A 12430-nucleotide genomic window follows, 5' to 3' on the forward strand; every position below is an offset into this window, starting at 1 on the left:
ATGGGCGAGCGTTGTTGTGCGGCGGTGGTGCGGGTGCTGGTGCTGCAGGCGGCCTGGGCGCTGTCGGGCGGGCAGGTGCGCTACTCGGTGCCGGAGGAAGCCAAGGCCGGCACGGTGGTGGGCCGTCTGGCGCAGGACCTGGGCCTGGAGGCGGGCGAGGCGGAGGCGCGGCGGCTGCGGCTGGTGGCGCCGGGCCGGCGGGCGAGCGTGGAGGTGAGCGGGGCGAGCGGCGCGCTGGTGGTGAGCTCGCGGCTGGACCGGGAGGAGCTGTGCGGCAAGAGCGCGCCGTGCGCGCTGCGCCTGGAGGTGCTGCTGGAGCGGCCGCTGCGCGTCTTCCATGTGCAGCTGGAGGTCACCGACATCAACGACAATGCCCCCGTCTTCCCCGCCGCCCGGAAAAACCTCAGCATCGCGGAATGGACCACTCTGCCGGGGTCTCGTTTCCCGCTGGAGGGCGCGTCGGATGCGGATATCGGAGCGAACGCGCAGCTCACCTACACACTCAGTCCGAACGAGCATTTCTCTCTGGATTTACAAAAAACGGAGGAGGACGGTGAGTCCTTATTCCTGGTGCTGAGGAAATCTCTGGACCGCGAGACGATTCCCGTGCACCGGTTGGTGCTGATGGCGACTGACGGGGGCCGGCCGTCTCTAACGGGGACATTGGAACTGGTGATCTCTGTGCTGGATGTGAACGACAACGCGCCCCAGTTCAACCAGTCTGTGTATAAAGTGCAGCTGCCAGAAAATGCAGAACGCGGTACTTTGGTGATCAGACTAAATGCCACGGATCTGGATGAGGGGGCGAACAGTAATATCTCCTATTCACTCCAGATTCTCTCCCCGCAGGATGGAAGAAACATTTTCGGAATTGACAGAAATAGCGGAGACATCCGTCTTACGGATGATTTAGATTTTGAGGATGTTAGTCTCTATCGCCTGCAAGTGGACGCCACAGATAAGGGGACAGCCCCACTCTCCGGCCACTGCAAGGTGGTGCTGGAGGTATTGGACGTGAACGACAACGCGCCGGAGGTGTGGGTGACGTCGCTGTCGGTGCCGGTGCCCGAGGACGCGTCGTTGGGGACGGTGGTGGCCCTGCTGAGCGTGTCGGACCGGGACTCGGGGGAGAACGGTCGCGTGCGGTGCTGGGTGTGGCCGGCGTCGCCGTTCGGTCTGGAGGCGACGTTCGCGGGCTCGTACTCGCTGGTGCTGCGCGAGGCGCTGGACCGGGAGCGGGTGTCGGAGTACGAGGTGGAGGTGCGTGCGGAGGACGGCGGGGCGCCGGCGCTGCGCGCCAGCCGCGGGCTGCGGGTGCCGGTGTCGGACGTGAACGACAACGCGCCCTTGTTCGCGCAGGCCGTGTACACGGTGCTGGCGCGGGAGAACAACGCGGCGGGCGCGGAGCTGGCGCGGCTGTGGGCGCGGGACCCGGACGAGGCGGCCAACGGGCGCGTCAGCTACTCGGTGTGGGACGGCGGCGTGGGCGTGGGCGGCGGCGGCGCCGCGGGCTCGTCGTCTGGTGGTAGCGGATGGCGTCCGGCGTCGAGCTACGTGTCGGTGGACGCGGAGAGCGGGCGGCTGTGGGCGCTGCAGCCCTTGGACTACGAGGAGCTGCAGGTGCTGCAGTTCGAGGTGCGCGCGGTGGACGCGGGGGAGCCGCCGCTGAGCGGCAACGCCACGGTGCAGCTGTTCGTGCTGGACGAGAACGACAACGCGCCGGCGCTGCTGCCGCCCGCGGGCTTGGCAGCGGAGGCGGGCGGCGCGGCGGCGGCGGCGGCGGAGGCGGCTTTGGCGCTGGCGGGGGCGGGCTCGGAGTCGGGCACGCTGTGGGCGTGGGCGGCGTGGGGCGCGCCCGCGGGCCAGGTGGTGGCCAAGATCCGCGCCGTGGACGCCGACTCGGGCTACAACGCGTGGCTGCGCTACGAGCTGTGGGAGCCGCGGGGCAAGGGCCCGTTCCGCGTGGGGCTCTACAGCGGCGAGGTGAGCACGGCGCGGGCGCTGGACGAGGCGGACGGGCCTCGCCAGAGGCTGCTGATCGTCGTGCGCGACCACGGCGAGCCGGCGCGCTCGGCCACGGCCACGCTCAGCGTGTCGCTGCTCGAGGCCGCCGAGGCGGCGCTGGCCGCGGGATCTTCGTCGTCGTCGTTGTCGGCGGTGTCGCGCTCGGCGGCGGGCGTGGAGCTCGGGGCCGGGGCGGCGAGCGCGGCCACCAACGTGTGGCTGGTGGTGGCCATCTGCGCTGTGTCCAGCCTCTTCCTGCTGGCCGTGGTGCTGTACGGGGCGTCGCGCTGGGCGCCGCGGGCGGCCGTGCTCTCGGGGCCCGGGCCCACGACGCTCGTGTGCGCCAGCGAAGTGGGCAGCTGGTCGTACTCGCAGCGCCACAGCCGCAGCCTGTGCGTGGCGGACGGCGCTGCCAAGAGCGACCTCATGGTTTTCAGCCCCAACTTCCCTCCGCCGCCGCCCGCTCCTGCAGCCAAGGACACGCAGCCGGAGCCCTCCGTTCTCCTCGATACGGTCAGTGGCAATACCTTGTCTCTCTCCCCTACCCAACCCTTCTGTCCCTCCAGGTGTGCTGGTCCTGCGGGAATCCAGGCTCCGTTCCCACGGGCCGGGGGCGATGAGTTCTTGACGGGTGCTTAAGGATATCAATAGGCATCTTTTGATCTTCCCTTAGGGGGAATATAGAATTATTGCCGCACCCAGAGCCGTTATCGTCTGCGGCTGCAGTTTGCTCCTCTGTATATAAACTATTCTGTTCTAGAATTAAATCGCTACTGCTTTTGATGAGAGGTGCCCCAAGGCGTCAGTTTTGGAAACAATCTTGCCTGGTTGTCTTTAGCATTTCCATCCGAGCTTGCTTTAGGGTCAAAAAATATATAGGTTGAAATATTTGCAGGCCCCAGGCGCCATTTGTTACCTTATTTTCTTTGGTATCTTTTGACCATGCTGGTATTAGTCTGGTTTCTTATGGAAAACTGTTTTCCTCCTCTAATTCTGCTCACGGGATTGTCTGATGCAAGGTGACAATTGTATTTTCATAGACAAAAATTCTCCATTTTCCTTCTACCACCAGGCTCATTAAGAAAGCAGGGAAGATGTTTTTAATATTTCCATGTTTCCATGATTTTTTTCTATGTATTACGTTGCTTTCATTAATAGTGTAATGTGTAGGGCCAAAGGAGTATGGCTCAAGGAAACTGTAACAAGGAAGAAAGTTATTTTCTGCACCTGTTCCCTAGGTGGTGGATATGTGATTCTGGCTAAGAAACAGCATGAAATACACTGGCTTGTTTTGATGTTCTTTCAAACTTTGCGTCAACGGTGACATCATTTCAAAATCCCTGGAAATCTTTTCTGTATTGAAGAAACAACGCAACAACCCCAAAAAATTAAAGAGCCACCATTCCCCCCAACAAGTCTCAAATAACACCCTCCTACACATTAACTATCATGTGTTACACTGGTGTTCTCACCAATATTTTGGATATTTCTCAGAGCATGACATGGATGGCATCACCATGTAGAGTTGTTCCAATATCGCCTTTAGAAAGAGTTTTGCTCCCAGGTCTGTGTTTTGATCTAAGATAGCTGAAGCATTACAAAACATGAAATGTCATCATCAAAGGTTCTGCTGTAAACTGCACAGATGGTGCCATCCCTGAGTTTATTATGGTGCTGTCATTGCTGAGAAGAATAAGCAAAAAACATGTTGAGCCTTAAGATAGGAAGGGCAGCTGTGGTCTGTGACAACTGTGTAGGGTCTGGCCATTTCTTTATCTGGACGGTGACCTTGAGAAGTTGGAAAGAATGGCTTTGAGGAGGCAGAAAATCCATGGGAAGGCCACAGGTCATGACAAGAAAAGAGCATGAGATTGTATGTTTGTCATGAGAACACATCTCAGAGTGGTGAGTGGAGGATGTCCTAAAGGAAAGTGTGAGGCAGGATGGAAGAGAATGCTCTTGCCAAGGACATTTCCCAGGCCCTAAGGGTCTGGAGTAGGACACCTTCCTGATCATGAGGCATTGTGTGATACTGAAATGCTCACAAATGTTCCTTTGAAGTTCTCAGTATCTTTCATCAGAGGCAGGCCCCTGTGCTGCTGCCTGCCTGGTGTAGGCCATGTGTTGGTAAGAGCTGGTGAGATGGAGAGTGCCCAAGGTTGTCTGATGAGCTGCTTGTTTCAGAAATGTTGTTGTGGAAGGGGAACATTTCAGGCTGCTGTCCTGGTGTAGTGATGGGCATTTATAGTCGTTTTCACAGACTTTGGTGTTGCCATGATGGTTCCTTATTCCTCCTCAGGTGAGATTTATAAGAACACACAATGAGGCTGAAATCTTTAAGTGCTCAACTTCCCCTACTTGTGCACTGCACAGGTGGCTTCAGGAGAGATGATTTGTCCTGATGTCACATGGGGCTTCTTCTGGTATTTCCAGGTACAAACCTGCACTACAGCCCAGCTCTGGTTTCATGTGCTACAGATTCTCCAACCCAGCTGACCTTGGGATTGCTTTTGTGGTTTGGTATTTGCTGTGGTTCTCTTGATGATAGAAAGATGTGTGGATTGGGATCAGAGCTGTCACAATTCTAATCACAGAATCTTCGTGAACTCTAAATGAGGCTTTGCGGTGTTTCTACCTGAGATTGCTGAAAAGGAGCAAAGCACTGGTGGTGAACAGGCAGCCGGGGAGAGCCCGCCAGCTGCTGTGTGGCTTTGCAGCCCTCAGTATGTTCTCCATGCCAATCATGAGGGAAGGTGAGGATGTACGAAGAATTGAATCACACGCAGAGCAGAGTTTACAGCTGGGTCATATTGCTGGGTTCTAGCAATGTTTGATATTTTGGCTGTGATCCTGCATGTGGCACTAAATAGGGCCTGGACCCATGAGGTGGGGAGGGTGAGTTTGAGTGGAGAAGAGTTTTGCCTAAGGAAAATGTGGATACTGGGTAGAACACAATCTATGTCATATCCCATGTCTCATTTCACATGGCATAGGATAAAGAATATAAGCAGCAAACCTCAAGAAAAAGCCCATGTGCATAGGGCTACACCCCTGGGATCATGTCAGGACCTCCAGTAGTTCTGCATATTCTTGTGCTCTCTTGTTCCCTGTGACATTACTGATGTGACATTACCTGCCATACATGCCTAATAATGATTGTATTTTGTGTGGAATGTTTTTCAAATTTGTATCATGCCAGCCTTCTTGGAACATTATCTTGGTTATTTCTCTGGTCTTGGTCTTGCTGGGGACAGGAAATTGCTGGTAAACATCAAGGGACCCAGTCCCTTTAAACCAACACTCCTGGTCCTGGCATTTCTTTTCCTGAAAAAGCAACCAGCAATGCTACAGGTGAGTTGCTTGTACCTGAAGAAGCTGTGTGTGAGAGGTATATGTACTTTGGTTCCTGTTCAGCTGTGGTATCTTGATATTGGATCGACAGAATGTTGCCTGGATTGAAATGCCTGTGGGTTTGGAGCACCACTGCCTGCTCTCATTCCTTTTCTGTGTCTGCCTGGCACAGAGTGAGCACGTGGAAGCAAGGACAGATGGAGAAGTGGCATTAATGCGTTTTTTGGGGAAGATGTGGTTGGGCATGCAGCAGATATTCTCAGTGGCCATGCGGTGGTGTTACATTTGTGGCTTTGGGTTGGATTTGGAGGTGGAACATGAGTCAGGAAGAAGAGCTTTTCATAGAGGTGTAGGAGCACTGCTCGACTGTGATGTCATTGTGCTTTTGTGACATTGGTGAATCATTGTGCTGGGCTGTGATTGGTTTGTGTTCCCGAATGAGAGACTCGTCAGTGTTGTTTGGAATCTTAGGAGACTCTTTCATTAGATGTCTCAGCAGCTGTTCCTCTGCCTTTCATGTCAGAGGGTGGTGGAAGCTGTTCTGATGTAGCAGAGCTGTTCTTTGCCACCTGACTGCCTTGCTGTGCTGTTGCAGGTCCGTGAGAAGACCGGAGACTGAAGAGTGTGGCCTTTGTTCTAAAGGGGAGTGTGCAGGTGTGTGGGTGGGAGGTAAGCAGAAATGTTGTTCCTTGTTCCCTATCCACAGGGACAGGAGGTGGTAGGGAAATGAGAACTGTGGCCCAAGGGCATGTATGTGATTTGTGGCAGGGGTGCTGTGGATAACTTTAATAGATTTTTCGAAGGAAAAAAATGAACAGAAGTTAGAAGGATGGAAGCAGAAAATATCGAAAACCATATAAAGGTGCAAATAATGAGAAAAGAAAAAAATATAAAGGAAGAGAGAGAGGAAGAATAGACAAGAAGAAGAAGTAGAAACTAAGTAGATTAAAAATTTAAATATGGACTTGAAGGAATAGTGTCAAAAAATAATGAGGACTTTTTCCAAAGACATTTACATTTTTCTTTGTGAGCACATTGAAAACACTTTGGCCAAGGAAAAAAAAGAAGAATAAACAAGGTGGAATCAGAAGAGTAGGGGGCAAAATAGGGCAGGGATAAGAAAGAAAGAAAAGGCAGAAAAACAGAACAAGGAAAGAGAAGGGAAAGAGAGAGAACAGAAGGGCAAAAAGGAATAGGAAATGGAAGTAAGAAGAAGATTTCAAAGAAATTAAGGAACTTATGCAAGTAAAAATAAAGCCAGAAGGAAAGTAAGGGAGAGAGGTACAGCATAGAAAAATAGAAGCAACCATACAGCAGATGACCAGAACGCACCTACCTCGGCCAACAGTAGCTGGACTTGGTACAGAATTAACTCCATCATGGCCACAGCACTGGGCTCTGGCGCTGATGACTCCGAGTTCTATGGTCAGTGCTGTGATGCTGGAGGCAACTGACGATTTTTCCAGTGCGGGTAAAAGATGGTGGAGGATGGAAAGAGGAAAAAAAAGGAGTAAGGAATGGGGAACGGCAGGACAATGACGAAGAGGAGAAAAAAGGAAATGGAGATGGAGAAGGAGAAAGAAGAATAGACTGACAGGAAGAAAGGGAAACGAAAGGATTAAAAAGAGGGAATTGAATGAAGAAAGAAACATGAAGTAAGAAAGACGAAGTAAGAACAAGATATGAAAGCTTGTTTGCAAGGAAACAATGAGCGATACAAAACATGAATAATAAAGAGAATCATGGTTGGAAGAAACAGCAGAGGAGATGGCCATGACGGAGCGGAGGCACAGGCGCTGTCACAGAGCGTGTGAGGCGGCGGAGCAGCGCACGGTGTCGCTGCAGGCTCAGGAACGGGTCCGTGTGGGCGGCTCCGCCCCGGTGCGGCGGAGAGCCCGGCTGTGAGCGCGGGGGGGCGGCTCGGGCCGGGCAGCAGAGCCGGTGCGTCCGGGCGGCGGCGGGGAGCCGTGCGGGGCCCGGGCCGGGGCCGGCGGGCAGAGCGGCGGCGGCGGGCGGCGCGGCAGGAAGGATGGGCGAGCGTTGTTGTGCGGCGGTGGTGCGGGTGCTGGTGCTGCAGGCGGCCTGGGCGCTGTCGGGCGGGCAGGTGCGCTACTCGGTGCCGGAGGAAGCCAAGGCCGGCACGGTGGTGGGCCGTCTGGCGCAGGACCTGGGCCTGGAGGCGGGCGAGGCGGAGGCGCGGCGGCTGCGGCTGGTGGCGCCGGGCCGGCGGGCGAGCGTGGAGGTGAGCGGGGCGAGCGGCGCGCTGGTGGTGAGCTCGCGGCTGGACCGGGAGGAGCTGTGCGGCAAGAGCGCGCCGTGCGCGCTGCGCCTGGAGGTGCTGCTGGAGCGGCCGCTGCGCGTCTTCCATGTGCAGCTGGAGGTCACCGACATCAACGACAATGCCCCCGTCTTCCCCGCCGCCCGGAAAAACCTCAGTTTATCGGAGAACTCGCCTCCTGGGTTTCGTTTCCCGCTGGAGGGCGCGTCGGATGCGGATATCGGAGCAAACGCGCAGCTGACCTACACACTCAGCCCCAGCGAGCATTTCTCTCTGGATTTACAAAAATCGAATGAGCGAAATATTGAGCCTGAACTCGTATTAACGAAATCCCTGGACCGCGAGATGATTCCCGTGCACCGGTTGGTGCTGACAGCCACTGACGGGGGCCGGCCGTCTCTGACAGGGACAATGGAGCTGGTGATCTCGGTGGACGATGCAAACGACAACGCGCCTCAGTTCAACCAGTCTGTGTATAAAGTGCAGCTGCTAGAGAGCGCTGAGGTGGGGACGCTGGTGACGAGAGTGAATGCCACGGATGCAGACGAGGGACTTAATAGTGAGGTGACATATACCGTGACGAACTTTATTCCCCCGAGTGGACGAGATGTCATTTCCGTCAATCCGAACACTGGGGAAATTCTCCTTACAGCAGCCCTGGACTTCGAAGAAGTCAGTGTATTTGATTTTCGTATTGAAGCAAAAGATAAGGGAACACCCCCGCTGTCGGGTCACTGCAAGGTGGTGCTGGAGGTGGTGGACGTGAACGACAACGCGCCGGAGGTGTGGGTGACGTCGCTGTCGGTGCCGGTGCCCGAGGACGCGTCGTTGGGGACGGTGGTGGCCCTGCTGAGCGTGTCGGACCGGGACTCGGGGGAGAACGGTCGCGTGCGGTGCTGGGTGTGGCCGGCGTCGCCGTTCGGTCTGGAGGCGACGTTCGCGGGCTCGTACTCGCTGGTGCTGCGCGAGGCGCTGGACCGGGAGCGGGTGTCGGAGTACGAGGTGGAGGTGCGTGCGGAGGACGGCGGGGCGCCGGCGCTGCGCGCCAGCCGCGGGCTGCGGGTGCCGGTGTCGGACGTGAACGACAACGCGCCCTTGTTCGCGCAGGCCGTGTACACGGTGCTGGCGCGGGAGAACAACGCGGCGGGCGCGGAGCTGGCGCGGCTGTGGGCGCGGGACCCGGACGAGGCGGCCAACGGGCGCGTCAGCTACTCGGTGTGGGACGGCGGCGTGGGCGTGGGCGGCGGCGCCGCGGGCTTCTCGTCGTCTGGTGGCAGCGGGTGGCGTCCGGCGTCGAGCTACGTGTCGGTGGACGCGGAGAGCGGGCGGCTGTGGGCGCTGCAGCCCTTGGACTACGAGGAGCTGCAGGTGCTGCAGTTCGAGGTGCGCGCGGTGGACGCGGGGGAGCCGCCGCTGAGCGGCAACGCCACGGTGCAGCTGTTCGTGCTGGACGAGAACGACAACGCGCCGGCGCTGCTGCCGCCCGCGGGCTCGGCAGCGGAGGCGAGCGGCGTGGCGGCGGCGGAGACGGCTTTGGCGGGGGCGGGCTCGGAGTCGGGCACGCTGTGGGCGTGGGCGGCGTGGGGCGCGCCCGCGGGCCAGGTGGTGGCCAAGATCCGCGCTGTGGACGCCGACTCGGGCTACAACGCGTGGCTGCGCTACGAGCTGTGGGAGCCGCGGGGCAAGGGCCCGTTCCGCGTGGGGCTCTACAGCGGCGAGGTGAGCACGGCGCGGGCGCTGGACGAGGCGGACGGGCCTCGCCAGAGGCTGCTGATCGTCGTGCGCGACCACGGCGAGCCGGCGCGCTCGGCCACGGCCACGCTCAGCGTGTCGCTGCTCGAGGCCGCCGAGGCGGCGCTGGCCGCGGGATCTTCGTCGTCGTCGTTGTCGGCGGTGTCGCGCTCGGCGGCGGGCGTGGAGCTCGGGGCCGGGGCGGCGAGCGCGGCCACCAACGTGTGGCTGGTGGTGGCCATCTGCGCCGTGTCCAGCCTCTTCCTGCTGGCCGTGGTGCTGTACGGGGCGTCGCGCTGGGCGCCGCGGGCGGCCGTGCTCTCGGGGCCCGGGCCCACGACGCTCGTGTGCGCCAGCGAAGTGGGCAGCTGGTCGTACTCGCAGCGCCACAGCCGCAGCCTGTGCGTGGCGGACGGCGCTGCCAAGAGCGACCTCATGGTTTTCAGCCCCAACTTCCCTCCGCCGCCGCCCGCTCCTGCAGCCAAGGACACGCAGCCGGAGCCCTCCGCTCTCCTCGACACGGTCAGTGGCATTGCTTTGCTCAACCTTGCTTATTCTCTCTTTCTTCAGCTCCTTTGGTTAAATTGCTGTGGCCAAGGGGCTGTGGGCGCTTCACGGGTGCTTAAGAAATCAAAGGCACCTTTGCATCTGTCGCAGTGTCCCGCCGGAATTCCAGAGCTCCTAATGGTAGGAGGGGAAGGCTTGCTAGTGAAAAAAGTGGAGCTGTACCCCTGTGCTGTTATGGTCCGCAGCTGAGGTGTCCTGGCGTGGATATGAATTGTTTTCCTCTAAAAGGAAGTCATTTTCTAAGGAGTCATTTTTGCAGATAGTGTTGTTGCTGTCTGGTATGTAATGTTTTCTCTGAGGTTTAGTGTAGGAGTGCAAAAGAAGGAGGCTGTGCTGGTAACAGACCCCGGGCTCTGTGTGCTGCCTTTTTGCCTTTGCAGAGTGCTGACTTTGACGGTGTCATCTGTGGTTTCCTCTCTCTCCTCATCCTTTGTCATTTTGCTCTACAAGAGTTGTAGGGACAGCTGACGATTTGGACTTGTGGTCTAATGTATTTTCAATCGGTAGAGTGTAATTTCTCCATTTTGGTTGGTCCGACAGAGTCGTTGTGAAAAGTGGCATGGTATTCTGGAGCAGTGGGAAGACTTGTCCTAGAGAACTGGAAATAATCTGTAAAATCACGGTCCATGTAATAGGATGAAAGGAATAGGAGATGTGAGATGATGCCTTTTTCTCCATAATTCATGTTAGAAAGGGAGGAATGGAGCATGCCTAGCAGGAGGCAGGATCATCAAAGAGGATCCTTTCCCAAGATTCAAGGGTGTGATGTTGGAGGCCTTTCGGACCTTGAGATGATATAAGGTATTGAAATGGCCACGGAATCCTTTGAGGTTCTGAATATCTCTATCTGAGACAGTTCCTTGTGCTGCCTGACAAATGGGAATGTGTTGGGTAACAGCTGGTAACATGCAGACTGATGAACATTTTTGCTGCTGTTTTGGGGGGTTGTTGTGGGAGGGTGGCACTACAAACTGGTTTCCATGTGGATTGTCAAGTAGCTATAGCAGCTTCCACAGCTCTTGCCATGGTGGATCTGTGCTTCTCTTGAGACATGATATTTAAGGGCAGTTGAGTGGGGTGGGTGTAATCTTGTTGTGCTTTTCTTCCCCTTGTACTCTTGCATGGTCAGTCTGGGTAGAGATGGTGCGTCCTGTGATCACACATGGCTCATTGTGGTGAGCCTGAGTGGATGTACACACCAATCCTCCACATCTGCAGAGCAGCCCAACTCTGGTTTTCTATTGTAGAAATTATTCCACCCAGTTAATATTGTGACTGGACTTGTGGTTCAGATTTGGTGTAATTTTCTTAAAGAAGATTTGTGGGGGCTATGTCAGTATTTTTCATTACTCTATTTGCAGAACCTTTAAGAACTTGATTGGTTTTTTAATTGCTGAATAGGCCCGAAGCATCCTGGCATGTGGGAAAATTCAAAGAATCACAGAATGCATTTGCAGCAGTCTTTATATTCTTTGTGGCAGGCATGGGGAAATGGGAGGATTTGAATACTTAATGTGGGAGGGAATGGAGAATTTCTATTTTATTGCGGAGTTTCAAGTCCCCAGGGTGCAAAATATTGGATTACAGTAGAATACTTCAGGAATGGTTCCACCACAAAGTGCTGCTTTCCTGGGTGTCCTCTCAGGACACCCAGAAGTTCTGCATATCTTAGAGCACTCTTGTTCTTCCTGATATTGCTCTTAGTGAAAACATCTCCCCTGTATGTCTTTAATTACTTGGGTTTGGTGTGGAATGATGTTGGTCAAAGAGAACCTTTTGGAATTTGGATCATGCTGTGGAGACTTCTCTGAATCTTTCCCTCATTGCCTCTCTGCTCTTTGTCTTGCTAGATGGGTCTTGGTATCCAAGATGTGTCCAGAAGTTGCATTCCAATACAGGAGAATGGGAGTTCTTTTTATTATTATCATTCTCTTCCCTATCAAACTGCAAATGTTTTTATTTTGCTGGGTTTGTTTGTAGTAGTGTTTATTTCCTGTCTCTCATTGGCAACGTGGCAGATATTTGGGCCATTGTCCATTAGTGTGGGGGATGCATATCTCTATCTTCTAAGGTTTACTTTGAGAGAATTTCTGTAGCTTACAGGTCTGTTTCCTTTTTCCCCTGGGAGAGAAGTGCATAATGGACACTGCATGTTGTCTAGTTTCTGTGGAACATAAGATATATATTTCTGTCCAGCATCCCAAGAAACACTGATCATGTTAAGCATAATTATCCTTTAAAACGGGCTTTTCTGCCCCAGAAATATTTATTTTCTGAAGAAGGAACCAGTTTGGAAGAGGTAAGTCGTAGAACAAATGTGGATGTTGTTGAGACTGCTGTAATTTAGTTCCTGTTCAGTTGTGGCATCTTTTTGTTGAATCAGGAAAATATTCACCCTATTGGACCAGCAGAGCAGCTGTTACCTGCTCTCATTCCCGTTTGATGCTTCCAGGCACAGCCTGAGTGGGTGACAGCAATCGGGAATGGAGGAGGGACCAA

The 12430-nt window shown here is 55.2% G+C and overlaps 2 protein-coding genes across 2 annotated transcripts; both read left to right on the forward strand.

Moving 5' to 3' along the window:
- Positions 1-5974, forward strand: LOC141730970 (protocadherin alpha-8-like). Its single transcript, XM_074552467.1, has 2 exons — positions 1-2517; positions 5951-5974. Exons 1-2 carry the CDS (start codon positions 1-3, stop codon positions 5972-5974), a joined length of 2541 nt encoding a protein of 846 aa, XP_074408568.1.
- A 1261-nt stretch (positions 5975-7235) lies between these two features.
- LOC106630039 (protocadherin alpha-13) lies at positions 7236-10885 on the forward strand. The gene has a single exon (XM_014273759.3). The coding sequence runs from the start codon at positions 7385-7387 to the stop codon at positions 10118-10120; it is 2736 nt and encodes a 911-aa protein (XP_014129234.3). The 5' UTR covers positions 7236-7384; the 3' UTR covers positions 10121-10885.
- The last annotated feature ends 1545 nt before the right edge of the window (positions 10886-12430 follow it).

The sequence above is a fragment of the Zonotrichia albicollis genome, chromosome 15 (genome assembly GCF_047830755.1).
Source record: "Zonotrichia albicollis isolate bZonAlb1 chromosome 15, bZonAlb1.hap1, whole genome shotgun sequence".
NCBI classification, from domain to species: Eukaryota; Metazoa; Chordata; class Aves; order Passeriformes; family Passerellidae; genus Zonotrichia; species Zonotrichia albicollis.

Bases quoted from the DNA above. Each gene is read 5' to 3' on its own strand.
- LOC141730970 (XM_074552467.1), top strand. From the start codon at position 1: ATGGGCGAGCGTTGTTGTGCGGCGGTGGTGCGGGTGCTGGTGCTGCAG. The intron at 2,518-5,950 runs GTCAGTGGCAAT...GTGCTGTTGCAG, and splicing joins CCTCCGTTCTCCTCGATACG to GTCCGTGAGAAGACCGGAGA.
- LOC106630039 (XM_014273759.3), top strand. From the start codon at position 7,385: ATGGGCGAGCGTTGTTGTGCGGCGGTGGTGCGGGTGCTGGTGCTGCAG.